At 41.3% G+C, this 25,388-nt stretch overlaps 1 protein-coding gene across 1 annotated transcript in view; it reads left to right on the top strand.

Moving 5' to 3' along the window:
* MYBPC1 (myosin binding protein C1) overlaps positions 1-25,388 on the top strand; it is a 388,140-nt gene that overhangs the window by 234,458 nt on the left and 128,294 nt on the right. The window contains exon 9 of the mRNA XM_056574562.1: positions 22,726-22,968. Within this exon, the coding sequence (XP_056430537.1) occupies positions 22,726-22,968 (243 nt within the window). The remainder of the gene's footprint in view (positions 1-22,725; positions 22,969-25,388) is intronic.

Here is a 25,388-nt window from a genome sequence, read left to right as displayed (position 1 = left end):
ATGGATAGGTATTGGCCAATACTCTTAGCGGATAGGGACCTCAAGGATGTGATAAGTAAAAACCCAAGCATAACCTACAAGAGAGGCCCTAATCTAAAGGACATCCTTGTACATAGCCATCAGAAGGATAAAGAAGACTCCAGGGACCCCAACTGGCTTCAAACCTCACCACCACCAGGTTCGTATCCTTGTGGCCATTGTGTGAACTGCAAGTTCATGCCATGGACTAAATCCTTTGTTAACCCAGTTGATGGGAAGAACTACGAAATTAGGGAGTTCATTAACTGCAACAGTAAAAACGTAGTGTATGCAGCCAAATGTGGCTGCCCTAAATTATATATAGGGAAAACAGTACAACAATTGAGAAGACGTGTGGGAAAACATCTGAGCACAATACGCACCAATACTGAGACCCCAATATGTAGACATATGAGAACTGTACATAGGAACAATTTAGAAGCAATCCAATTTTGGGGTATCACCACAGTCAAATTGGGACAGAGAAAAGGAGATATAGATAATCTCCTTCAAAAAGAAGAAGCCAGATGGATCTTCCGCTTAATGAGCAGATCACCCAATGGCCTCAATGAAGGCTTTTCTTATTCTGCATTTTTAGAATGAAATAGGTTGAGAAGGTATATTGTTATTATTATAGTAACATAGTGAGTGGTTTAAGTAGCGAAACAATACAAAACGAAGATTTGGGTTAATCGCTAACATAATTAAAATTCAATAAAATCCCTGTTTAATTGTATAGGGAATTCCTGAACTTACCTGAATATGTCTGGAATTTAAATGATCTGTTTTAAAAGAAAAGAAAATAAATAATAGAATCGATTATCCATTATTATACATCTAACTGAATAATACCTACCTGGAGGCCCTATTAGAACAGACCGAATCCATCGACAAGATAATAAAGCAAATAAATTAATGGGCTAAAACAACAATTTATAGTCCTATAATCTAGGAGAGAGGATAGATGACTTGAGTTTACTCTATGGTGACTTATTCACATCACTATAGATTACCATAGAGAATAAGCCCCAATAGGTGTTAGTGCGCTAATAATAACTTGTAGCTGCCGTAACTACATTGAGGGAATTGTCAACGGGCCCTATTGGTTTGTTTATTATTTACCTCCAACATGTTACTATGGGAACCAAGAAACTAGAACGCGTGCGCCGGAAATACTATAGTGCGCGTGCGCTACTAGCACTATGGAAAGGAGTTGAAACCACGGAGAAGCTGGATGGTATGTTTATATGTCACCATGGGAACGTAATACTCAATACGCATGCGCCGGAAATACCATAGAGTAAAGCCGTGGTAAGATAGAAGGGCAAGGACGGGAGGTAATGCGCAAGCCCGAACGGCTTAACCGCATTGGCTAAGTGACGTAGTAGGGTGACAAATCTATAAGACCTATCCAGATTGGATGATAAACAGCAAACAGGTAAGAACCAAGGATGATACTGGAGATCTGATAGGCTTGGATGTAATTGGATATCACATAACTTAGATAACCCGGAAGTGATCCGGGAATAATAAAGAAGGTAATAGGATATAGAATCATAATTAAGAGACAAAATAGTGATGTGGCAGTCCCTTATTGGGTAAAATTGATTTGTAGGTGGCCACACCTACAAACAGAGGACATATAAACCACAGCGATTGCCCACTTCCAGCATTAGTGTCCTATACCTTGATAAAGCTGGGTCTCTCCAGCGAAACGTCGGGGGGATGCTAGGGAGTAATTAATTTTAACTAGCAATATTGGGAATTGGTAGATATAAAATATAGGAAGCTCTATGTGGTGTGGACCGTTAAAATTGGAGTCTTAGGACCCAGATAAATGGGATAAAGAGTCCCTAACATAGAAGCCTGAGTGAAAATTAAATTAGTGGAACCATTATTGGACCAATCCAATCCCTTATATTGTGCTTTTAAAACACACTTCTTTTTGTATTATTTTTGCACTATAATTTGGTTTAATTTTAAAATAATAAATAAAAGTGAAGTTTTAAAAGGGTGACCCTAGTTGGGGGTCTTTGTCCCGGATGGGTCTCCGACCCTGAAAGGAATTGGAATTTGTGCTTCATATAAGGATACACTGGTGAATGTCTCAATTTTAACATCAGTGTTGAGGGATAGCCAATGTCATTGTATACATCTACCACAATAGTGCACCCACATTCCTGTATTGTATTAGACACATACAGTTTAGCAGAACTCACCCCAGGTCCACACCAGACCTCTGATGCGTTTCGTCGGGATAGGCTTTATCCAGGAGTGGTGTGGGACTGGGGGAGCATGGTATATATACAGCAGATAGCCAGAAAGTACGCCCCTGAACACATCTAAGGTATAAACATGGCCCCCAGTGTTAGATCCGGAACTCACATCACTGTTAGGTAATCATATGACAGCTACATCATACGGAGGGGGTGCTGGATATGTATGTGCACCATCCTGACCTAATGCAGGATGGCCGGGCGAAAACCCGAACAGGCTTCAAGAAAATGGCTGCCATAGATGTTAGTGCGCATGTCTGTGCACTAGAGGGCAAAACTATGGGAACCCCTGCAAGCAGACTTCACAAAGATGGCTGCCCTGGTGATATATGCACATGTCCATGCACTATATCAATGGAGGTTGGGGGAGCTGCAGGAATATACTCGCAATCCCTATCTAAGCCTATTGTGTTCCGGACCATGGCGATTCACACTTGGGGGATGATTTAAAGTGACAGTGCCCATGGAAAATAATTTATATATATGAAACAATGTGAACAATGAATGCATGCTAAAATCACTATGTGATAATTCATAAGTAATAAGTAGGACTGATAAGGATGACCCTTATGTTTCTGATGACTGATCAATATATTAATACTGATATGCCATTGCTGATGCTGGAGAAAGATATTTGTTAAACTACCCTTAACCCATAAATCAGCTTGAAATCTGCTCGTGACTAAGAAAAAGACCTTTGATGCCAGAAGGACCAAGACGAGATGTCGGAAGACAAAATATTTGAAGAGGATAACAGATTGTATAGAAGGACAAGGATCTGGGATTTTCCAGTAGGAGAGCAAGAGGGCCACATAAATGAACTTTTGCCAAGAAATAAATGGGTGCTAAATATGCTAATATATACAGAGAGAAAGCTCCAATAACCAAACAAAATGTAACATGATGATTTTGACATCACAACTAAACCTCCCTTTTTTGTCAAATGTAAAAACAATGTATTTCCATGTAATTAAACAGGCAGTATGCTGAAAAGGAGATATGATACCAACATTCAGTCTGGTGTGTATTTCTTGTGCCATTAACACTAATGCCCAGGAGATAGTGCCGGGGTAATATTAAACAAAAAGACCAAACCCCACACCTGGAATGAATTCCGGATGGGGGTGCAAAACCCCTTTTATAGTGCACCCTCCCTTATAAAACGTCACTTTTCTTGATTTGCTTTAAAAAAAAATTTTAGCAACCTTGTGAGGGAAAAAGCAATGATTTAAAGGCCCAGCAGTTGTTTCCACATACTTATAATCATAAATCATAATCATGTATTAAGCCCTGTGCCTGCAGTGCTACAGGGCCACTAAATGAGGATACTGCTGTAGTTTAAAACACGTGTAACCTGCCTCCCCTACATGTTTCGTGACATCAGTCACGTCATCAGGGGTGTCTGGGGCATATATCTGGGGGGAGAAAAGAGCCAATGAGCACTGTAAGTTGAAGAGATGCCAGGGATCGTGACCTAAGGGGATGCGTACAAGGAAAAAGGGGGGAGGAGGGGGCAAGAACAACAGGGGGGATCAAGGAGAAAGGAATGAAAAAAAGAATTAATGAATATTATAACGAAACAAGGGAAATAATCACATAACCATGCCCAATAAAAAATACTGAACACACAATATGGCTGTCTACTAGGTCTTATAATTAGTTGTTTCGAGAGATAGATATAGGAATGTATATGTATATATATATATATATATTTATTTTTTTATTTCCCGTTAGGTGAAGCCTTTAACCCCTTAGCGCATATGAATGTTTATAAACGTCCATATGCGTGTCCCCATATATAATGCGCACTCACGAGGTGAGCGTGCATCATACCTGGTGGGTCCCGGTTGCTATAAGCAACCAGGACCCACGCTAATGCCGGACATCGCCGATTGGGCTGATGTCTGGCATTAACTCTTTAGACGCGGCGATCAAAGTTGATTGCCGCGTCTAAAAGTGAAAGCATCCCGGCTGCTCAGTTGGGCTGATCGTAACCATCGTGATAACACCGCGATGTCCCGATCAGCTAGGATGCAGCAGGAGGTCCCCTCACCTGTCTCCTGCACGTCCGTTCGTCGATTGATTGCTCCAAGCCTGAAATCCAGGCTTGAGCAATTAACCACCGATAACACAGATCCCTGCCATTGAATGCAATGGCAGGGATCAATGTATTGAATAAATGTACTGCATGTTATAGATGCATGTTAACTTCAGATCACGGCAAAAAAAATTAGCCCTCATACCGTCCCATACATGGAGAAATAAAAAAGTTATAGGGGTCAGAATAGGACAATTTTAAATGTATAAATTTTCCTGCATGTAGTTATAATTTTTTCCAGAAGTACGACAAAATCATTTTTACCCAAAAATGTACTGCATAGAAACGGAAGCCCCCAAAAGTTACAAAATGGCGTTTTTTCTTCCATTTTGTTGCACAATGATTTTTTTTCCCGTTTCGCTGTAGATTTTTGGGTAAAATGACTGATGTCATTACAAAGTAGAATTGGTGGTGCAAAAAGTAAGCCATCATATGGATTTTTAGGTGCAAAATTGAAAGGGTTATGATTTTTTAAAAGTAAGAAAGAAGAAACAAAATAGCAAAAACAGAAAAACACTCCGTACTTAAGGGGTTAAATACTTACAAGAAAGGAACTAAGCTATTCACTTTGTTTAAACCATTTGGAGTTGTCACGATTCGGCTTGCAGGTAGTGGATCCTCTGTGCCAGAGAGGGATTGGCGTGGACCGTGCTAGTGGACCGGTTCTAAGCCACTACTGGTTTTCACCAGAGCCCGCCGCAAAGCGGGATGGTCTTGCTGCGGCGGTAGTGACCAGGTCGTATCCACTAGCAACGGCTCACCTCTCTGGCTGCTGAAGATAGGCGCGGTACAAGGGAGTAGGCAGAAGCAAGGTCAGACGTAGCAGAAGGTCGGGGGCAGGCGGCAAGGTTCGTAGTCAGGATGGGTAGCAGAAGTTCAGGTACACAGGCTTTGGACACACTAAACGCTTTCACTGGCACAAGGCAACAAGATCCGGCAAGGGAGTGCATGGGAGGAGGTCAGATAAAGGCAGGGAGCAGATGGGAGCCAATTAAGCTAATTGGGCCAGGCACCAATCATTGGTGCGCTGGCCCTTTAAGTCGCAGAGAGCTGGCGCGCGCGCGCCCTAGAGAGCGGAGCCGCGCGCGCCAGCAGATGACAGCAGGGGACCGGGACGGGTAAGTGACCTGGGATGCGATTCGCGAGCGGGCGCGTCCCGCTGTGCGAACCGCATCCCCGACGGCCATGACAGTGCAGCGCTCCCGGTCAGCGGGACTGACCGGGGCGCTGCGGGGAGAGAGACGCCGTGAGCGCTCCGGGGAGGAGCGGGGACCCGGAGCGCTAGGCGTAACAGTACCCCCCCCCTTAGGTCTCCCCTTTTCTTTGACCGGCAACTGCCTCCCCTGGGATGAGGACACCGGGAAAAAATGGAGGGTTTCCTCAACGGCAGGCAGTACAGCAGGAGTGGGAATGGGGAGGGAGGGCAGAGGGCGAAGCCTGGCACGGGGCAGTGTGACACCAGGACGGGGGCCATGAGGAGGCACAGAGGTTTGCCTGACGGGACTGGGAGGGGGGGAGAGGCACTTCCTATGGCAGGCAGAGTCCCAGTTCTTTATCTCCCCGGTGGTCCAATCAAGGGTGGGGGAATGAAGCCGGAGCCATGGCAGACCGAGGAGGACCTCAGAGGTACAACTGGGGAGGATGAAGAACTCAATCCTTTCGTGGTGGGGTCCGATAGACATCAGGAGGGGTTCTGTGCGGTAACGCACGGTGCAGTCCAATCTGGCTCCGTTGACCGCGGAAATGTAGAGCGGTTTGGCGAGACGGGTCACCGGGATGCTGAATTTATTAACAAAGGACTCCAACATAAAATTCCCGGAGGCACCAGAGTCCAAGCAGGCCACGGCTGAGATGGAGGAGTTGGCTGTAGGGGAAATCCGCACGGGCACCGTGAGACGTGGAGAAGAAGACTTAGAAGCAAAAGATGCCACACCCACGTGAGCTGGGTGCGTGCGTGCGTTTCCCAGGCGTGGAGGACGGATAGGGCAATCCACCAAGAAATGCTCAGTACTGGCACAGTACAGACAGAGATTTTCTTCTCTACGGCGATTCCTCTCTTCCTGGGTCAGGCGAGACCGATCCACTTGCATGGCCTCCTCGGCGGGAGGCCCAGGCGAAGACTGCAAAGGATGCTGTGGGAGAGGTGCCCAGAGATCTAAGTCTTTTTCCTGGCGGAGCTCTTGGTGTCGCTCAGAAAAACGCATGTCAATGCGGGTAGCCAAATGGATGAGTTCTTGGAGGTTGGCAGGAATCTCTCGTGCGGCCAGCACATCCTTGATGCGACTGGATAGGCCTTTTTTAAAGGTCGCGCAGAGAGCCTCATTATTCCAGGATAGTTCAGAAGCAAAAGTACGGAATTGTATGGCGTACTCGCCAACGGAAGAATTACCCTGGACCAGGTTCAGCAAGGCAGTCTCAGCAGAAGAGGCTCGGGCAGGTTCCTCAAAGACACTTCGGACTTCAGCAAAGAAGGACTGGACTGTGGCTGTGGCAGGATCATTGCGGTCCCAGAGCGGTGTGGCCCAAGACAAGGCCTTTCCTGAAAGAAGACTTACTACGAACGCCACCTTAGACCGTTCTGTAGGAAACAAGTCTGACAACATCTCCATATGCAGGGAACACTGAGACAAAAATCCACGGCAGAGTCTGGAGTCCCCATCAAATTTGTCCGGCAGGGACAAGCGGAGGTTAGGAGCGGCCACTCGCTGCGGAGGAGGTGCAGGAGCTGGCGGAGGAGATGGTTGCTGCTGTAGCAGAGGCAGAATTTGCTGTAACATGGCGGTCAACTGCGACAGCTGCTGTCCTTGTTGGGCAATCTGCTGCGATTGCTGAGCGACCACCGTGGGAAGATCAGCGAGACTTGGCAGCGGCACCTCAGCGGGATCCATGGCCGGATCTACTGTCACGATTCGGCTTGCAGGTAGTGGATCCTCTGTGCCAGAGAGGGATTGGCGTGGACCGTGCTAGTGGACCGGTTCTAAGCCACTACTGGTTTTCACCAGAGCCCGCCGCAAAGCGGGATGGTCTTGCTGCGGCGGTAGTGACCAGGTCGTATCCACTAGCAACGGCTCACCTCTCTGGCTGCTGAAGATAGGCGCGGTACAAGGGAGTAGGCAGAAGCAAGGTCAGACGTAGCAGAAGGTCGGGGGCAGGCGGCAAGGTTCGTAGTCAGGATGGGTAGCAGAAGTTCAGGTACACAGGCTTTGGACACACTAAACGCTTTCACTGGCACAAGGCAACAAGATCCGGCAAGGGAGTGCATGGGAGGAGGTCAGATAAAGGCAGGGAGCAGATGGGAGCCAATTAAGCTAATTGGGCCAGGCACCAATCATTGGTGCGCTGGCCCTTTAAGTCGCAGAGAGCTGGCGCGCGCGCGCCCTAGAGAGCGGAGCCGCGCGCGCCAGCAGATGACAGCAGGGGACCGGGACGGGTAAGTGACCTGGGATGCGATTCGCGAGCGGGCGCGTCCCGCTGTGCGAACCGCATCCCCGACGGCCATGACAGTGCAGCGCTCCCGGTCAGCGGGACTGACCGGGGCGCTGCGGGGAGAGAGACGCCGTGAGCGCTCCGGGGAGGAGCGGGGACCCGGAGCGCTAGGCGTAACAGGAGTCTTTGTTCCCAATACTTCAATCCATCTACTTTCCTTCTGTGCCAATAGTTTTTTTTTCCAGTTGCCGCCACGTAAATGTGATCGATGCCTCCGACCTGTAATAAAGATTTTTTTTTGGGGGGGGTGCTCTCTAACAAGTCTACGAAATTTGCGGGTTGTTAGATCCACATAAATTTTCTCGCAAGGGCACTTGGCATAATATACAACCTCTTTTGTAGCACAATCAATGTGGTGTGTAATGGTATAAGTCTTTTTGCCCTTATCATCATTGAGCATTGTGCTTCTTTCAATGTTTGTGCAGGCTACGCATTGGCCACAGGTGAATGTACCCCACTTGGGTCCCCTAGACCCAAAAGCTTGCATGGGGGTTATCCCAGGATGGTAGATATGTATAAGTGTATCTTTGATGTTTTTAGAACTTCTATATGTTATTGAGGGTCTGTGGTAAGCATTTCTGAAGTACCTGATCACTTCTGAGGATAGGCCAGTATTTCTCCATGGCTTGGGTCATTTCCTGGGTACATGAATGAAAGTCGGTGATGAATCTAACTGCTTGTGTGTTGTTAGATGTTCTTTTCTTCTTTTTGCCCTGTAAGAGACTAGTACGATTACTTCCCTTTGCTCGGTCGTATGCATTCTTCAAAGATCTGTCATCATATCCTCTTTCTTTGAATTTCAAAAGTGCTGTCATCTAAACATATATGACGGGCCCTCAAAAATTGACCCGTGGGTATGTTTCTCATAAAATTTCTGGGGCGTCCTGAAGATGCATGTAGGATTGTGTTTGCCGATGTACTTTTCCTATATAAATCTGTTGAGAGAACACCATTGTCATTTATTGAGATCTTTATATCCAGGAACTCCATGATGGGTTCCCCTATTTTGATGTTTTTACCGTTATTATTTAAACTCGACAGAAGGTCCACCAGTTCCAGTTAATTTTATGTGTCTGTTGCTACATTCCCTTTCTAAGGTGGTTTTTCTATGTGTGCACTTGGCCCTTTAAAGTATATTTAAAGTATATTTTTGCACTGTGGCACTTTATATCTTTCCTTTTACTACTTTGCATCACAGCCATACATTCATGGTTACATACATGCCTGTGATCTATTCTGGTGGTATAACATTTAAACAGACATACAACCCACTATGAGATCAGGACTTTCACCCCAGTATCCTGGATTTCCATTATTGTCTATATTTGTGTGATTCCATATATGTATTTCTATATGTTATTTGTATACCAATAAAGAGTTATTATTATTTCTATATTCAATCCTGACCGGAGGTTTTTTTCTGTACTTTCTGCACAAATTGTAGGTATTGTATCTATCCTGCGTCAGTAAAGTCAGTTTATCCGTAACCTTGCCTCAGAGTATTCATTGCCCTGTGCCTGGCCCAGGAGAAGCTGGCTCAACCTCGGGCAGTGTTTAGGTTAACCATGCCTGGGCATCACAAAAAAGGTTAACTTGCATTACCCTTACCAGATACCACAAAACTACTCTCTGTTAAAATGAAAACTATCACTGCATCCAGTCTGTCTTTTGGAGGTGCTGCCACCACTAACTTGCCTTAAGATGTTCCAATGTACTATATTAAGGGATTTTTTGTCTACGTCTCATACCTGTTATTTTTATCACTAGCTTTGATATTCACCTCATTGTGGTGGAACATAGTCATTCCTTCTAATATCTGTATATAATACATATATTAATGATTGATGGCACTAAGCAAAAAGAATGGCACACACACATACAGGACCCCATGTGCTGCTGTACTTAGTCCATGCACACAGCTTTTCACCATGCATCAGCCCTTAAAAACTATTACATCAGATGTATTACAGATCCTATAAAGAAATGTTCTTCAACCTGTGGCTCTCCAGCTGGTGCAAAACTACAATTCCTATCATGAATTGACAGCCAACAACTATAACGAAAGGAATTTTTAGGATTTTTAGTATTGGTAAAATATAAGAAGTTTCTAGATTTTTAATCTGTTATATTTTTGCTTGAGAATAAGAATAAATTGAAAAAACATAATGCAAATATAAGTACAAATAAGCTGCAGGTATAGTGAGAGTGAACACTGCGAGCTAGGGATGCTCTGTACCCTTTAATACCATCAATGATTCCTATGTGCTTGAGTGAGCAGCTGAATATAGAAGCTTAGAGATGTTCTCATCGGCCACATGAGATGCAACAAAGATTCTTTCCAAAAGCTGAAAGAGCAGCCCGTTCAGACAACAGATGGGAGAGTTCCCATAACTGTCAATTTTCTAAATATTTGCATAGTAAACAGAGGAGGTGCCATCTGATTGATATTTCAAAGCGGTATATAAAGTGGAGGAATTCCTCTCCCCCTCTGCTCTCAATCTGCTCCTCATCTCTCTTGTGTATCTACCTGGCTGCTGGTAAACCGGTTTTATTTTGTGGAAAGTTCAATACTCTTTGGGAATAAAGAGTTATTGACAAAATGCCAGAACCAACCCAGAAAACGGGTGAGTATCTGTGGTATCATTGCCACATTTACTATTCTTCAAGTCACCCCATTTTAACATTTCCATTAACTCGTAACATATAAAACAAATTGCAAAGAACCAGTATTGACATTGCAGATGCTTTTAATACATAAAGATCCATCAGCACCAGCTTGTATTAGGATATTAATAATACCGTTACTGTTTTGCCAGTTCCATCCATTATTAACCAAAGCTTGACTGTAAGATAAAAAAAAAACACAGCATCCTATGGCATAGCTTTTTCAACTTCAACATAGTGTTACTACTACTCCTTTAATTCATTTTTAAGTGCAGTATAACAATAGTGAACATCAACCTAAGTGTATAGATCCTTATAATCTCCGCAACATCTCTACATATAGTGAGGGAACATGGTCTGGTATATGTCAAAGCCACCTCAATGGATTTACCCCATCCTTGCATTTTTATTCACAATGAAGGAATCCCATGCTACAGACAATTCCAGACATTAGGTGTAAATATATTGTAGCAAGGACTGATCATAGTATTTTAGGATATTTCCTCAACCATGTCCTCCTGTCTGGATCTATATAGTTGTATTGCATAAGAAGAGATGTGTTTGTATTCTGTGATGATGCATTTAATATTACATTATAAGTGGTTGGAATGTTGTTGAAGATTACTTTTGATTTAATTTGGAGTTTTAGCGCTTTCTCTGCATTCCACATAAGCAGTTACCACATTAAAAGGCTGTAAGTTGTAATAGCAGGTAAAAGTTATCAAAAAAAACTAAGCAAAAGCATGCTGTAAGTTATAGCAACCAATGAGACATTTTCTGTATTCTTCTGTAGCTTGGTATGGAATGTTACTTTATACTAGTACAATACATATTACTTGTATACATATGTATGCTGTATAAAATGTATTGTAATATTTTAAGGAGTTATCCGGGGGAAAAAATCTGTTTAACTGGCTCCAGAAAGTTAAACAGATTTGTAAATTACTTCTATTAAAAAATCTTAATTATTTCAGTATTTATGAGCTGCAGAAGTTGAGTTGTTCTTTTCTGTCTAAGTGCTCTCTGATGACACCTGTCTCGGGAACTGTCCAGAGTAGAGGCAAATCCCCATAGCAAACATCTTCTACTCTATGCAGTTCCCAAGACAAGCAGAGATGTCAGCAGAGAGCACTGTTGCCAGACAGAAAAGAACAACTCAACTTCAGCAGCTGTTAATTATTGGAAGGATTAAGATTGTTTAATACAAGTAAGTTACAAATCTGTTTAACTTTCTGGAGCCAGTTGATATATAAAAACAAGTTTTTTTTCCTGGAACCCCCCTTTAAAGTCAGGGTCATGTTCTGACTGTTGTTGGTCATTGTTTAATTGAAATTCCTATATAAATGACCACACCAAGTCTTCATGTCAATCTACATGATGTGCATATAGATAATACCTATTTATGTGTAGTAAGAAGTTCATCCCAGTTTAAGAGCAGATTTGGATTTTTACAAGCGTTTACTTTCTTATACGCTTTTATGTTTTAAATAAAGCAAGAGCATTTTGATCTAAGAGATCTCTCAGAACATGCCATTGGGAGTATCTTCCACTGCAAAGCATTCCAGGAGATTATATCAGAATCCTTATATCCCACACTGGAACTTTAAATATTCAGCTCCAGCTTTATGACTCTGAAAATATCTGTAACAGGCAATCTCTTGGCTCTCAATTCTTACCAAACATAGCCAGGTTGGTCACTATTATAAATGTCGCCACATTGTTCAGCACATACACCCTGTGCTCACGTCTTGGTTTAACAATAGCAGTGATACCAATAGGACAATACCGTATAGGTAGACGTTATGCCTAAATGAGTAAATATCAGTGTCTGATATTGTACTACTGATACCCAAATACATTATTGCAGCATCTGATAGTCCAGGAAGTCTGTTAATCTGATGCAATATAAAGGAAAGGTTTACAAGATGAAAAAAATAGACTCGATAGACAAAAATAATAAGAAAATTCAATGCGTTTCAAAAACATAGAGACAGTTTACTGTATTACTTTACTGTATTCTTTTCACCTAGGTTTTTATTGTCATTTGTCCTATTTATTATTAGTTTCCGTTTGTTTTTGCTACAGGACTTACCGAAAAATTGTTATTAAAAAGTTTAATTAACTGTTGTTGGTTGGAGACAAACACAGAATAAAAAAGAATATTGGTTTTAAATTAGGCCATTAAACTACCAATTACAATACCTTACTGTATTACCGTCATATAATGAGTCATTCAGTAAATTCCAGTATATCACAGAAAACGACTCATAAGACTGTGCTAGTTTCTATCATTTAAATAGGAAATCGAATATCATTGTAAATAAATAGATTTAAATAGATTAGAAAATGTGAATGACCTTTGAAAGACTGAAGACTGCTGACATAGCATAGCAGAGTGTGGGAAGAAAATCTGACAATCTCTTGTAGAATTTATTCTACATATATATATATATATATATATATATATATATATATATACTTGGTAACAACAAGACTGTCGCTTCTCAGATTTATCATTCTGTGCTGATTAACATCTTAATATATCTTTATAGCAGCTGGTTTCCATTTCTAGTAAAAAAAGACCCCTCATCCCCTCCATAGACATAGAGTTAAGTAATATATTTCTGTCTGACTGCAGCAGCCTCTAGGGGGAGCTTATGAGCTTATTGTTAACTGCTCTGAACTCAATAATAAACTCCTAATGTCCTTATTGGTGTTATGATAGAATTTAAAGGGGTACTCTGGCGTTAAACATCTTATCCCCTATAAAAAGGATAGGGGATAAGATGTTAGATCGTGGGGATCCCGCTGCTGGGGACTCCCGTGATCTTTCATGCAGCACCCCGTTTTTCATTTGCACAGAGCAAGGATCGCTCTGTGGCTGATGTCAGGCGATGCAGGGGCCAGAGTATCGTGACGGCCGCCTTGCCCCCTCCCATAGACTTGTATTGAGGGGGCGACGCGTGACATCACAAGGGGGGGTGGAGCTGTGACGTCACAAAACTCCATCCCCTGCACCGCCCGTCATCAGCCACAGAGCGATCCTCGCTCTGTGCAGCTGAAAACCGGGGGTGCTGCTGGAGAGATCGCAGTGGCGGGATCCCCGCGATCTAACATCTTATCCCCTTTCCTTTTTATAGGGGATAAGATGTTTAGCGCCGGAGTACCCCTTTAATAGAATTTTCTTAGAAAAAAAAAGATTTTTTTAAAACCACTAAGTAAAAAATAAGTCAGAAAAATAGACAGATATTTAATTTACTTATGTGTAAGGAGTTATTCTAAAGGATGATGATTAGAGATGAGCGAACTTACAGTAAATTCGATTCGTCACAAACTTTTCGGCTCGGCAGTTGATGACTTATCCTGCATAAATTAGTTCAGCCTTCAGGTGGGCTGGAAAAGGTGGATACATTCCTAGGAAAGAGTCTCCAGCCACCGGAGCACCTGAAAGCTGAACTCATTTATGCAGGAAAAGTCATCAACTGCCGAGCCGAGAAGTTCGTAGCGAATCGAATTTACTGTAAGTTCGCTCATCTCTAATGATGATAGTCTGACAGAAAACCGAAATACATATTTCCCATTAAACAGGAAAATTTCTAATATTTGTAATTTATTTGCCTCCTATTAAGCAACAACTGAATGGGTATAAATAGTACAATAAAATACAATCCATTTTTGTACAATAATGTATGAGCTTTCATAGACAGTGTATAGTTGAAATCATGAGAATAGCAATACCCATACCAAACCATGCAGCTGCTATGTATCTCGGCAGTCTGAGAGGCCAAGTATCCAGAGGGAAGCTTACACATCTAGGGGCTTTCATTACTGTCACTAATTCATTCAGTCATGAGATATGACAGCTGCTGTTTAGACTCCACAGTCAGATTAGTTAAAGTGTGATGACTACATTTATATTACTAGGGAATGGTTGGATGGGCCTGCCAGTATTTGAGTAAATCCGAGGTTATTTCTTTGTCGTCTTTAAAATGTTACCAAAATTGTTTAGTCTTTTTTAATGCAATTATGCTAGTTATCCCATATTATTGTATTTAAAAAAAAAAGAAATATCTACCACTAGGCACATTAGGCATTAAAGGAGTACTCCGGTGGAAAACTATTTGTTCATATCAACTGGCTCCAGTAAGTTAAACAGATTTGTCTATTACTTCTATTTAAAAGAATCTTAATCCTTCCAGTACTTATCAGCTGTTGTATACTACAGAGGAAGTTATTTTCTTTTTTAATTTCCTTTCTGTCTGACCACAGTGCTCTCTGCTGACACCTCTGTCCATGTCAGGAACTGCCCAGAGTAGAGGCAAATTCCTATATCAAACTTCTCCTGCTCTGGACAGTTCCTGACATGGACAGAGGTGTCGGCAGAGAGCACTGTGGTCAGACTGCAAAGAACTATAGAACTTCCTCTGTAGTATACAGCAGCTGATAAGTACTAAAAGATTTTTTTAATATAATTAATTTTCAAATCTCTTTAACTTTCTTGTACCAGTTGATTTGAAATTGTTTCCCACCATAGTACCCCTTACAAAGTTCACCGCTGCTTTAAAAAGAGACTGTGAACAATCTCCGGCGAGACCTTTTTTTGGCTTAGTAGTGTGGTGATATTCAACTTCAGATGTGTATGATGGAATAGAGTACATCCTATGCGATTCTTTTAAAATGGAATACAGCTAATACACTAAACACATGACTTTCTATGAAATATATTTTATCTATGTGTTTGTACATAGAACCTTCATTTTTTACAACACAAAGTTAGATATAGCAATGTTTCACAGCTGTATAACTGGAAAAAGGTGATTTTCACAAGTATTTTTTGGGGGACATTTTCGTAAACAAAAATGCTGTGTGTGAAACCGCCAAAAAAGGTTGCACACAATTAACAGTATATTGCAATCGCTAGTGACACTGGATAGAACTTTCTATTTACTGATATTGTGTACACCAGAACAGCCACGGCTGGTGGCACCCCGTATAAGAGCATCCTAAAACTGAAACACAATAAACACTGGTGACAACTGTGGTGGTTGAACGGTTAAACATAGGGTGCCATTTTACCCACTTAATTCTAAATCAGATGATTACATTTTTTTACTCGATATGTAGATCTGCCACCCTAAGCTCCACTGCTATCTTCAGTCTTGAAATGTGTAAATATTCTTCTTAGGGTGAAAACACACAATCAGGTTGCTTTACTTGCATCACTGGTTTCCAATACGGCAGTGAAATTCTTTCTTTACTATTAGAAATTGATGTGATGCAGTTATAAACCATGATGCAACTGCAATGCAACCCAATGCTGTGTTTTTACTCTTAGACATGTTAGAAGCTAGGACTTAAAGTTAAAACACTGTTGTGATGAAATCATAGATTTACACACAACCTTAGAGGAATAGTCCAGTATAAAAAATAAAAAAAACTTATAGGTAAAAGAAGATTAAAAGCAGACTGCGCTCCCCAACCATAACGGAGCTTTATTGTGGCAGATAAAGTATGTTGAATCTGGCAGACAGAAGCAGGTAGGGCAGGGGTGTGCCGGACAGAACTGTTTTGCGTGACTCGCGCGCTTCCACGAGCTGACACTCCGATTCAACATGCTTTATCTGCCACAATAAAGCTCCGTTATAATTAGTGAGTGCAGTCTACTTTTGATCTTCTTTTACATGCATTGTTACACTTTATATAGACTTTGCACCTCCGATAGCCATACTGACTCAGACCGCTTGGTGACAGCTACCAACTCCTAGTTTTGCAAGTGCCGGTTTCTACCCCTTCTCACACGTTGTTATAAAAAAAGGTATCCCCTATCCACTGGGACCCCCCGCGATCTCTCGCTCGCAACCCAGCTCTCCCCATGCATGAAGCGATCTCTGCTTTGTGCAAGACTGTCAAGACTGTCAACTACCTCTCGTAGCTGTGGCCGACATGCCCCTTCCATGGATCTCTATGGAAGAGCCGGAAATACAGCGTTCGTGTATCTCCGGCTCTCCCATAGAGATGCATGGAGAAGGCGCGTCAGCCACAGCTTCATGCCATGGTCAACACACTTTATTCATACAGAGAGCCAGGGTGCATTGCAAGACATCGTGGGGGGGGGGGGGGTCCCCTAGCAGTTGGATCGCCCACAATCTGACACTTATCTCCTATCCTGCAAATAGGGGATACATTTTACAATACTGGACTACTCGTTTAAAGGTAATTTATCAGCTGCAATTAACATTCCAAACTGCTGACAATATAGTTTAGATTTTAAGGCAAAGTGACACATGGTAGGAATTGGATATAAAATGAATTATAGAGACCAGTCCTTGAAAGGTGCTCTCTGCTGACATCTCTGTCCATTTTAGGAACTGTTTGCTATGGAGATTTTCTACTACTCTGGACAGTTCTTAAAATAAACAGAGATGTCAGCAGAGAGCACTGTGCTTGTGATGTCAGCAGAGAGCTCTGTGTTCCAAAAAGAAAATAATTTCCTTTGTAGTATTCAGCAGCTAATAAGAACTGGAAGAATTAAGATTTTTTAATAGAAGTAATTTACAAATCTGTTTAACTTTCTGGCACCAGTTGATTAAAAAAAAAAAAAAAAAATTTTGCACCAGAGTACCCCTTTAAGATTCTATATAATATTGGCAAACATAAAACTGTTTATTCCAATGCTCATCACTCAAGTAACGGGTGGATTAGAATGCATGATAGATCTTAGGCAGCATTGCAGTTGCATCAATCTCTGCTTCTGAAATATGTTAGCTGTAATGATGTCTTAATATAAAAAACACTTATGACTATCTTTGATCTCCTTTATATGTTTTATTTGAAGGAAAGAAAATTGTGATAGTGTAAATAATGTATAAAACATCTAAAAACATAAAAACTGGTCTGAAGTAGAAGTAGTAGTCACAAGTAGATCATGGTTGGTCTATTAAAGCCTATGGCAAGGCAACAGGCATGCTGAGGTGTAGGTGAATTAGTCATATGAATAATTACCGGTTAGGTCACCCATTAACCTTATATCACCTTATTACTTGGGGGTAGTGAGTGATAAACACTGGAGAAACAGCTTCATGGTGCCCTTTGGGTAGTAGTCTTATAGGATAGTTTTGTGATGACTATTTATACTGTAGGAGTCATTTTTTATCAGTCACTGCAACAGTCACCATTTTACGCATAGATCTTTGATAGATAACATACAGTACATGTTTACAGATGTTGATCAAACTATTTTTCTTCAGCGGGAAATCATGTGTGATGGAGAGGACTACCGGGAGCAATTTCGGTACCGTATCACGCGTTAGCGCTTCCTCAGGCCGTCAGGGCTTGAGGAAGTGCTAACACGTGATACAGTCCGTTGCTCAAAGTGGCTCCCTGCAGTCCGCTCCCCTGCACATGATGTACCCACTGAAGAAAAAAAGATTCCTTTGCTTCAAGCATAAACCGGTCAGTGCTCCATTCCTTTATTCTTTCATTTTTATTCAGTTCTATGAAAACTTGCCCTTATACTCCATCAGTGAAAAGAAAAGGACTATCCTAGATGCCACAAGGGACCATGTATAACAGATAGTGTGAAGAAACCCCTTCCCTTCATAAACAATACAAAAAACAACTGTACATGTGTCCAAAAGCCAGACAGCACATGTCACGTTGCTATACATATACCATATGGATATCCCACTATATATATAGTAGTCCCAGAAGTGTGTAGCAGAGTGGTACTATCACGGAAACCTGGTGTTCTGCTGCTATGATTCCATGAGACAATTTGTAAACTTTTCTGAACTCCTTTCCCAATTCCAAAGACAGTTACCTGAGCCAGGAGAATAGAGATCTGGTCACTGTAAACATTAAAGAAAGAAGGAAGACATAGCACTTATTAGTTTGGATGTGAATGTCTTCTTTATTGTAACATCCATGTAACAGCAAACAAACATGGCTATTTTTCAGGGGAGAGTTGCAGTGCAGAGGCAGAGGTGTGGTTAAGGTACGGCCCGTTTCGCATCACATGATGCTTCTCTCACTGTCCCTTTACTCCCCAGCAGCGGGGCCCCGGCGATCAGACATCTTATCCCCTATCCGATACCCCTTTAATGCTTCATTAGCAGCATTGCTGAATTTAGAAAACTTTAGGTGTTTTAGATGTCTTTTTCAGAAATGTTTGCAGGTGTATAGGCTTTCTGGTGAACAAGTTTTCAATCCAAATTACTCAATCTGCTGGATTAGGATCTTCATAGGTTGGTTTACCAGGGTGCAAGGTGGAAAATAGAACTCCACTTTACTCCCTCCGTGGTGGAAATTTGTGACACTCGGAAAGACACATTTACTTAATGCACCAGGACGTCAATTTACATCTTGTACTGAAGCAAGAATAGAACTGTGCTCACATATAGGCAATCTTTTTATTGTTTTCACTATACAGTACTGTGCCATAGCATAGCATTGATGAGTGTTATCAGCATTCTCCTAGTACAGTCTGCCTGAGATTAGAAGAGTGGAGATCTGTGGCACAGACTCATTGGACCCCTGTAATGAAGCCCCTGAACTCCCAGCAACTGTATTATCCTTTAGATGCTGTGATCGGCATTGATCATGACATCTTAAGAGTTAATGGCTATCAGCGTGATTGCTGATGTCCATCATTAACAGAGAGTTTCGGTTGCTCATAGCCAGATAGACATGTTGCACTGCATAGACCTAAATCCACATCATGTTGCATTAAGGTGCGGGTTACCATGATGTACATTTACACCATGGGGCAGGAAGGAGTAAAAGGGGTATTGCAGTAAAAAAATGCATTATGCTGAAGCTGTGGTAAAAATAAATAAATAATGTGATACCTACCTACCCTGGTCCCCTCAGCTCCTTTTAGGGTTCATCAAGATGAAAGGTTGGAGCAGGACCTGCCCACCCAGCCAATCATTGGCCAAGACAGAACATTGCTGCGGCCAGTAATTGGCTAAGTGGGGAGGTCCTGCTCCAACCTCTCATCTCTGAAGGAGGAAGGAGAAAAAAACAGAGGGAGACTGGATAGAGATTTTTTACTTTTAGCCGCAGCATAATATATATATATTTTTTGTTTAACTGGAATACCACTTTATTTTAAAATATAACTAAACTTAACTTTCCACTTTCATATTATTGTAAAATATATTTTATGATTATATATGACCTGTATTATTTAGTAATACAGTAGATCCATCATAGTTCAAGAATAGTTATTTTTAATTCTGAATCTTTATCCTAAGTGAAAGAAAGTCTGTCTAGGACTGTGGCTGCAGATACTATAGGACTATGTGCAGTGGAGCAGAGATATAAGGGCTAACAGGGAGAAAAGAGATGACATGACTATACCCTACACACGCTGGGGGGGACTTTACTAAAACTGCTAGATTTGTCACAATGGCTAAGGCTGATCTGGCACATCTGTAGACTGTCTATGCTAAGTTTGCACTGCAGAGTATTAGTTTCTACCAGCCATTTTTGACTTACTTCAGGCAAAGGCAAAAATTGGCATTTTAGACCACATCTCTTTTGTCATTGCCGAGCTGTTTCCATTTAGGCCACATTCCCTTGCTGTGGGAGATACATTTTCCAGGACTTTTTGGTGCGCACATCATAATAAAAATGTCCCAGTTGCTGTGCACCACAATTTTGGTGTACAAGGAGACAAAATCTTGGTGCATCTGGCATAGAAAATGTGTGCCAATGTATTGCTGTCTGGTGTCACCCAGGTGAGGATGGTAGAGGCAGAGACTGCAACCATCTGTCTTACAAATAGACTGTATCTCTACCAAGCTATGGCAGACATCAAAGACCAATAGACTGGCTGTATGACAGAGGAGTGCAGTCTATTGCTCCCTGGGGTCATCCACTTGGGACTGGCTATAGTGGTCTTCAAAGGACAGAAACCTCCAAATTCACAATGTATCATTATGTCATTGACATACCAGGGTTACTGACCTCATAACTGCTCTTTAAGGTGGGGGTCACACACAGCATTTTATCAAAAACTGCCACTGCAGTTTTTGATGCAGTTTTCTAAGCCAAAGCTAGAGTTGGATCCAGAAGGAATAAGTCCTTATATTATTCATTCCTTTGATGCTAATAATGCTACGTGTGGCACCATTCTTAGGTCTCTTTCACATAGTATTTTGGTCATTTTTTGTAGCCAAAACCAGGTGTGGAGCACTACAGTGAAAAACTATAATGAAAAGAGTCAACCCTTTTTTGTGTTTTAGATCTATTCCTAGTTTGGGCTAAATATACGAACCACAATACTGACCAAAAACTATATGTAAGGGAGGCCTATCTATGGGTATGTTCACATAAAACTCAACTGATTGACAATCATGGCTGAGTCTCGGAAGGCCAGTAGGGGGGGGGGGGGGGGGTGAGAGTTACACTTCCTTGGCAACAACTCCCTGACACGAGCTTGAACATTCATTTATTTCATCATCCCTATTAGTTATCTGCCCATGCCTGCAGGTCTAAACATGATATAGAGCTGACATAGTCCCCTTAATATAACACATACTTTTTCTCAAAAAATTATGTTTTTATACAAATTTACGGCCTTACAGAAAAAACAATGGCTGCTTTTACAGTGTGTAAACATGGCCTGAAGTTTATAGGGGGTCCACTGAGATGTAAATATAAATGGTCTATCCTTAAGATCAACCATTAAAGGGGTACTCTGGTGGAATTTTTTTTTATCATCTGGTGCCAGAAAGTTAAAGATTTGTAAATTACGTCTTTAAAAAAAAATCTTAATCCTTCCATTACTTATTAGCTGCTGAATACTACAGAGGAAATTATTTTCTTTTTGGAACACAGTGCTCTCTGCTGACATCATGACCACAGTGCTTTCTGCTGACATCTCTGTCCATTTTAGGAACTGTCCAGAGTAGCATATGTTTTCTATGGGGATTTTCTCCTACTCTGGACAGTTCTTAAAATGGACAGAGATGTCAGCAGAGAGCACTGTGCTCATGATTCAGCAGAGAGCTCTGTGTTCCGAAAAGAAAATAATTTCCTCTGTAGTATTCAGCAGCTAATAAGTACTAGAAGGATTGAGATTTTTTTTTATAAAAATAATTTACAAATCTGTTTAACTTTCTATCACCAGTTGATAAAAAAAAAAGTTTTCCACTGTAGTACCCCTTTAATGTTTAAAGCGAACTATTTGAAAAAGGGGAAAAGTTTAATAACAGGAGAAAGAAGCATTTTTGTTTAAGACAAGACAAGTTTTCTATATTTGCTTGTACTACTGATCTATGCAAAATTTATTCAAATGACTTGGAGATCTCTTATAGACAAATACTTGAATCATCTCATGTAGGCAGCGTACATTGTTTTTGTTCTTTTTTACAGCACTGTAAACCATCCAGCACATAGGCCGACATTTATTAGTGTCTTTAGACTGTTTTTTGTGTCTAGAAAAGGCGCAAAAAAGGCAGAAGCAGGGTTTATTTGCGCCTTTTTTGCGCCTTTTGGTTTACACATTTCTGCTGATTTTGAGTTGCAATCCACTGATTTTGGCAATACACATGATATGGAAGGGTTTTATGAACTTCACCTTTTTGTGAAAAGGTGCAAAAAAGGCGAAAAGCCACTGAAAAGTCTCTAAACTACACCAGCCCAGACTTAGCTTAGCTTTTTGGTGTATGTGAAGAGAGAAAATTTCAGAAAATGTGACCTGCACAAAACTTATGAAATGCTTTGCGACCATTTAATAAATTTGGTGCTCCCACACCTTACCAATCACACAACAAATGTTTTTTTTAGATGACATATTCTAGGGTCAATAAATGAACTTATAAATATTTTCCTGCTCCATACAATGTGTCCCTGCATAGCTGTAAAAAGCTAAAGCCATACTAGAATTAATACTGTCATATAAACACATACTAACAGCTCTGATTATAACAATCCATCTTTGTCTACAACCAGCCCTGTCTGTGCTCCTTAGTAATTACATCAGGGCATCCATCAGAATAGCAGTCATAAAAAGTGAATTTGGCACTTGTCTATGCTGCACCTGTCATAAAGACTAATAAAGCAGACAATCCTTTTGACGCTTAAAACATCTAAATATAGTACTGGAAAAAAAAGCTTGTAAAAACACAGCTCTGTCCCTTCTGTAGGCAAGACAAGGTCTTTCTTTTTATATTTCAGGATCTTCTTTCACTGACCAACAAAAGACTGTCCATGTAGCAGGTGGAAGTAGAACTGAGATCACAACCCAGACCGTCAAGACTGGGGTCCAAGTCAAATGGCAGCAAGATGGCAAAGCAGAAAAGACAGTCAGCCAAACAGAGCACACAAAGCGCACAGTAATCGTTGATAATAAAGTCACCCATGAGGAAGAGTTTTCAGTTGTGAGTGGAGATTCTAAAGTAAATGTCGACCATAAAGAAGGTATGAGTACATCCAGACGTATGTATTTGTTAAGAATGTACACATTTTCATTGTCATATCTAGAAAGCCCTTTCTACCCCTTCACTGTAGGGTAGGGTCACACATGCCGTATTTTGTTGCGTATTTGCTGATGCGTATTTCTCCACCCATTGAAGTTAATGGGTAGCAAAATAAACTGCAGAAAAAAAAAATGACGGAAAAAATGCCAGTGCAATTTCTTGCGTCTGATGCTTTTCTGGCGTTTTTTCTGGCGTTTTTGCATTTTAGTGGAAATTGCATTTTTGGCCCCTTTGGTTTTTTTTTCAAAATTTGTTGGGAACCCAAAAAAAAAATAGGATGCAGTAGTGATGGGAAAAAAATGTAACTAAATTTTAATTAATTTGTAAACAGGGATCAATTTATCTGGGCGGGCAGGGCAGAAAAAATTTAGCTGACAATAATAAAAATGTTGTGTGTGCGTGTTTTTCACTTTTTTTTTTTTTTTTTTTTTTATATTTTTAGGCAGTACTAGTACTCCCAGCATGGAACACACTGATGGCAGTAGTAGTTCCTGTACTAATAGACAGATCGCCCTGGGTGTCACTCCTGACACCCGATGCGATCGTCCATAATATGGCAGAGATGCGGATCGGCTCTATGCAGCGCTCGCATCTCTGCTCTATACTCCGGGCCGGCAAGTGATGTGAATAGAAATTCACATCACTCATTCATATTTTCCGCCCAGAGTGGGGATTGGCCAGATGGTGGCAGCCAATCACCGCTCTCAGAGGGAAATATGAATGAGTGGCCGGCCAGTGTACAGAGCAGAGATGCGAGCACAGGAGAAAGCCGCTCCGCATCTCAGGGATAAAGGATGATCACAGCGGGTGTCAGGAGTGATACCCGCTGTGATCTGTCCTTAACTGCAGGTACTACTGCTCCCAACATGGAGCACACTCTGCTCCATGCTGGGAGCTGTAGTACCTGCTTTAATAGACATATCGCAGCCAGTGTCACTCCTGACACCCGCTGTGATCCTCCTGCATAATGTATAGATGCGGGCGGCCGCTCTTCTATGGTCCCCTGCACTACCGTATATATATACCTATTCATATTTCCCACAGAGAGTTGTGATTGGATGAAACCATCTTGCCAATCACAGCACTCTGCTGGAAATATGAGGGGAGATTTATCAAAACCTGTGCAGAGGAAAAGTTGCCCAGTTGCCCATAGCAACCAATCAGATTGCTTCTTTCATTTTGCAGAAGCCTTGTTAAAAATGAAAGAAGAGATCTGATTGGTTGCTATGGGCAACTGGGGAACTTTTTCTCTGGACAGGTTTTGATAAATCTCCCCCATGAATAGGTGTATAAATACGGCAGTGCAGAGGACCATAGAAGAGCGGCCGGACGCATCTATACATTATACAGAAGGATCGCAACAGACCCGGGGCAATCTGTCAATTAGTACAGGTACTACTACTCCCATCATGGAACAGTGTGTTCCATGCTGGGAGTAGTAGTACTACCTAAAACATGTTTAAAAAAAATAGTTAAAAACACACACTACATTTTTATTATTGTTGGCTACGTTTTTTGTGCCCTGCCCGCCCACATTAATTGATCCCTGTTTAAAAAATGTGTTACATTTTCGTTATAAAAAAGATGCATTTCGTTAAAGACAATTTTTTCATCACTACTGTATCTTTTTTAATATATCTACAACATTTTATAAAAAAAAAGTATCTTCATCACCTTTTTGGATCGCTTAAGTCCAATAAAGAATAAAAATCCCCTGCAAAAATGCCAAAGTTAAAACCCAGATGTCGTTTTTCTTGGCGTTTTTTTTTTCTCCCATAGACTTCTTTGAGGGAAAAATGCCACGATTTCAGGGAGAGAATAGGCTCAACCTGCTGCGACGTTACAAAACCGCCGAGGAGCTGAAAAAGAGTGAAAAAGGCCAAAAGAATTTAAAAACACCAAACTGAAAAACGTAAAGTGGAAAAATAATTTTGCGTTTATTCACTGATTTACAGCTAACATCAATGAAAAAACGCTATGGGCGCTGTTTTGGCATTTTTTTTTGGGGGGGGCAAAACGCCAAAAAAGAAAACAAATGGAAACTTAGCCTTAGGGTCTATTCACACGTACAGTATCCTGCACATATTTGATGTGCAGGATTTAAAACTGCAGATTTTATGCTGCAGATTTCAATGTAAACTAAATGACTTCAAATCCTGCACATCAAATATCCGCAGGATACTGTACACGTGAATAGAACCTAAAAGTGTATGTTTATCTTTAAAAACTATTTTATTATTTATAAACATAATCCACATAAAACAGTGTCTTCATAAATATATTAGATTACACAACGTGTACTAATACTGACGTATACCACTGAACTGCATTCAGAATACCGCTGGTCAGGGCTGCCATCAG

The sequence above is a fragment of the Hyla sarda genome, chromosome 4, assembly GCF_029499605.1.
Source record: "Hyla sarda isolate aHylSar1 chromosome 4, aHylSar1.hap1, whole genome shotgun sequence".
Taxonomy (NCBI): Eukaryota; Metazoa; Chordata; class Amphibia; order Anura; family Hylidae; genus Hyla; species Hyla sarda.
This window is presented reverse-complemented; position numbering and strand designations above follow the sequence as displayed.